This window comes from Anoplophora glabripennis, unplaced genomic scaffold (genome assembly GCF_000390285.2).
Source record: "Anoplophora glabripennis isolate ALB-LARVAE unplaced genomic scaffold, Agla_2.0 scaffold939, whole genome shotgun sequence".
Lineage (NCBI taxonomy): Eukaryota > Metazoa > Arthropoda > Insecta > Coleoptera > Cerambycidae > Anoplophora > Anoplophora glabripennis.
This window is the reverse complement of record NW_019417241.1, coordinates 96,697-100,729: the sequence shown is the minus strand read 5'-3', so window position 1 is coordinate 100,729 and position 4,033 is coordinate 96,697. Positions and strand designations below refer to the sequence as shown.

The 4,033-nt window shown below is 39.2% G+C and overlaps 1 protein-coding gene across 1 annotated transcript; it reads right to left on the bottom strand.

Moving 5' to 3' along the window:
* Positions 1-303: 303 nt before the first annotated feature.
* LOC111692217 lies at positions 304-3,625 on the bottom strand (the record flags this gene model as incomplete). The annotated part of the gene is made up of 1 exon (XM_023456074.1): positions 304-3,625. A coding segment is annotated over exon 1 (3,322 nt), but the record flags the coding sequence as incomplete, so codon positions are not given.
* Between the last annotated feature and the right edge of the window lie 408 nt (positions 3,626-4,033).

Sequence of the window (4,033 nt, the reverse complement as noted above, 5' to 3'; positions counted from 1 at the left end):
ATAAAACGCGTATTGCTAACACAGTTGTATAGTGACTATAAACCTTATTCTTTATTAAATTATTGTATAACTAGTATACAACGTTTTTTATACCCTTTACGAAATAATAGCAATAACTGTTATTAAAGTGTTCCATATCGTTATTAGAACATCTAGTACTGGTTATAAGTTTTATAATAATAAATGTATTAAACTGTTGTATACTCTGTATGAGTTAAAAACATGTCATTAAGTTTTCAGAAATTTTATTGGATAACTGTAATTACAAGCTAAGGTTCTAATGTAAACATACATAAAACATACTTTTAAGNCTCGCCTTGGCTGCCAAAATATGTACAAATACCTCGCCATTCTGCACTCCCCTTAAGAAAACAACTGCAGCGAAAGCTTCCTTGCTCGCGTCACAAAATGTATGCAAGGCCCATTGGTCTGCTTCTTCGGAGCCCGCATGTATCCATCTAGGGATTCTAATAGTTGATAAATACGGCAACTCCTCCATCCACCTTCGAAAATGTGTTTCAATTATAGGGTCGACCGGTGTATCCCAAGTAAGCTGTTTTTCCCATGTCTTTTGAAGCAACAATTTTGGTATTAGCGTTGTAGGACAAGTATAACCAATAGGATCGAATACTCTCTGAGCTTGTGATAGCATCATCCTCTTAGTCACGAGTTTATTTTCGAATTGCTCTGTGGTGTTATCGTCTTGGTTTAGGCTTAAAGTATCGTTCTCTTTGTTCCATTTCATTCCCAACACGGAAGTGGAAATATCAAGATTGCCATCTTGGACTTGATGAGTGTGCTCCCACCCTCTTAAATCAAACTTGCCTTCAGCCATTACGATACTAGCCTCTTCGACAAATGTTCTCAACTCTTTGTCATTTGCAACACTGGTTACGCAGTTATCAACGTAAAAACCATCTGACAATTTCATGATGGTATCCTTTGAAAAAGGTTTGGAATCAGATTCCTTCAACATCTTGGACAAATGGTACTCTATTGTGGCCCCTAAGAGAAACGGACTACTGTTGATTCCGAACACCACACGACGATGGCGATACACTATTTGTTTACCCTCACTGTCAGACCATAAAAAACGAAGGAAGTCTCTATCAGCCTCATGTATGCTAATCTGTAAAAAGGCTTTTCTAATGTCTGAGACTACACCAATTCTCTGTCGCCTGAATCTTAGCAAGATATCAGGAATCAATTCAATCAAATTCAGACCCTTCTCGAGGCACTGATTCAAAGAGGGGCTGTCTCTTTCTCTGGCTGAAGCGTCAAAAACAGGCCTTATTTTTGTGGTCGCGCTGCTGGGTTTTATTACCGGCCTATGTGGTAAGTAGTGAGCCACCTTTGTAGGTTGTATCTCGAAAACTTCTTCGATAATATTTTCGTTCAGCCAATCTTTAAACACCTGGTCATACGCTTCGAAATATCCGTCATTAATAACTTTCTTAACAGTATTCTCCAATCTCTTCTTAGCCATCTGATAGTTGCTTGGTAATGCCGGATGTCCTTCTAACCACGGCAGTCTAACTTCATACCGACCTTCTACGTCGATTGTGATGGTTTCCAGGAAAAATTCTTTAGCTGCCAACGCTGTTTCCTCACGAGTCATTCTTTCAGCAGGATCGTTTATACCTAAAACATCAAGTTCCCAGAGATTAGTAATCGAGGCATTGTTAACGAAAAGGGAAACAGAAATCATAGACAAGCTTTGAGGTTTTTCCAGGGGTATCTTGCCCATCATGGTCCAGCCTAGTAGTGTTTCGATGGCTACCAGCCCGCATTTCAGAACATATCGTTTTCCTGTGTACAGCTTTCCTGCAATATCGGAACCTATTAAAAGTTCTATAGGGGCATCGTCATATGAATCCGATATCTGGATATTTAACAAGCGAAGTTCTTCCGTCCAGACACCATGAAATACAGCAGAAACTTCGTTGCAAATTACGGGTTGATCCAAAGCTTCAAAAGTACAACTATAGCTGTTGTTGCTTACTGTGACGTCATAACAGTCGTGCTTCTGAGATAACTCACTTCCGCCAAACAACCCATGAATAATGTTAATCTGTCTTTTGGACCTGTACTTCAAAAATTCAGCTGTGGACTTTAAAATATACGATTTTTGAGATCCCGTATCTATCAACGCGCGCACGTATCGTTTTATCTGAGAGTTTTCCATTTTTACGCGGAGCGTTTGCAGAAAAATGTGTTGATTCGTACTATTCGCAAGTGCCTGATGGGTTCCCGTCACAACTTCTTCCTTAATGTCCTTTTGATCGGATTTTCCATCATTCTGTCGTTTCGCTGAGAGCTCCAGACACATCAGAGCTACGTGTGATTTGCCACAAATGATACATCTTAATCGACCTCGACAGCAACGAGCCTGATGTCCAATTTTAAGGCAACGAAAACAGGCCCCTTTTTCAGTCAGAATATCTTTTCTCTGATCATAGCTTAGTTTCTGAGCTTTAAAACAACTTGAACTCTCATGCAAATTCTGACAAAAAAGACATTTATTTGTTACTGAGGAATTGATTAAGCCCGTTGCAGTATAAAGTTTTGGAGAATCTTCTTCGTGTCTTTTTGATCTATTTTCTCCACGTCTAAAATCCTTATTTCTCCTATTGCTTAAATCGAAACCCTCCACTGCTAAATTAACATGCTGTTCATTGTCGACTTCATTCTTTAAAAACTTCATGAGGCTTCTGAGACGATTTTCTATTGTAGAAACACCTGCGGTCTCTTCTAAAGCGGCGCCTGTCGAAAGGTGGCTGTCCGGTAAACGTTGCCAAACTCTTAGTAAATCTGACGGGAGACATGACTCGACCAAAGGAAATAGCATGGCTGCATATTTATCGGATGTAATGCCGAGTGTCTCTAATGCCCGTAACTGCGACTCTAATTTGTCATACAAGAAAGACAAGTCTATTTTATTGCCAGACGAAGTGGTATTTATAACTAATTTGAGCAACTCTCGAACATAAACTTCGATCTGCAAGTCCTCACGACCGAACCGAGAGAGAAGACAGTCAATCATTTTACTATAGTTACTTCCTGTAGCGGGAAAACTGTCGACGAGCTGCCTAGCTCTACTACCCGGCACCATAGCTTGAATCAAATACTCAACTTTATCGTTCAAGTCTATATCCGGATCATCATGCACTTTTTGAAACTGAGACCAGAATGGCAACCAATCTTTAATATTCCCATCAAACTTCTTAAATTCTAAGGTGGGCAACTTAAATTTACGTCTACCTGTTCTGCTATTAACAGTTCCATCAGATATCACAGAAGTTGCCTCATTCTCCACGGCATCTGTCCATTTGGGCTGCATACGTTCTTCGCAGCGACTATTCAGATCCGCAAACTTCTTGATATAATTATCACTGACCTCCATCTCCACTAACAAATCTCCTTCGTTGGCATCATCATCTAATAGAAGATTGTAGATTTCGTTGTCAACTTGTTTTAAATCTTCGAATTTTTGTCGCAGAATATCTATTGATACCTTGATGAGTCGTAGGTCACCTTCCGGCGTCGATAATAACTCATCTAATTCTTTTGCCGATTTAGTAAAAGTAGTGCGAAGCACTTTCCGATGTTTCTTCTTTTGCTCCATTTTTCACTGCAAACTTTGTCAAACCACACTATTACCAAAACCAAAAGCGATAAAAGTTTGTCCAGTGATCGTCTATATGCTTCTACTACACCCAGTACATCCACAAAAACGACTTGTTTTCACTTAAAACTCCCTGTCCTGTCACGGTCGCCAAAAATGTCAATTGCTTCGTGATAAAACTACCCGTTTTACCCTAAGCATACGGTTCGGTTTTTTCCAAATAAAGTCGCAAGATCTTGAATAAATCTTTATTCTTTAGGTGTATTAGAATCTTTTTCAAAAGTAAAATGCAAACGAAAAACTTATTTATTTGACACTGACTGATCTCTTTTTTCTGCCTGCTCAGATTCTTTTTCCAAAAAATATTCACCTAGAGTATGGTGGCTCTGACAGTCTACTTAATTTTAG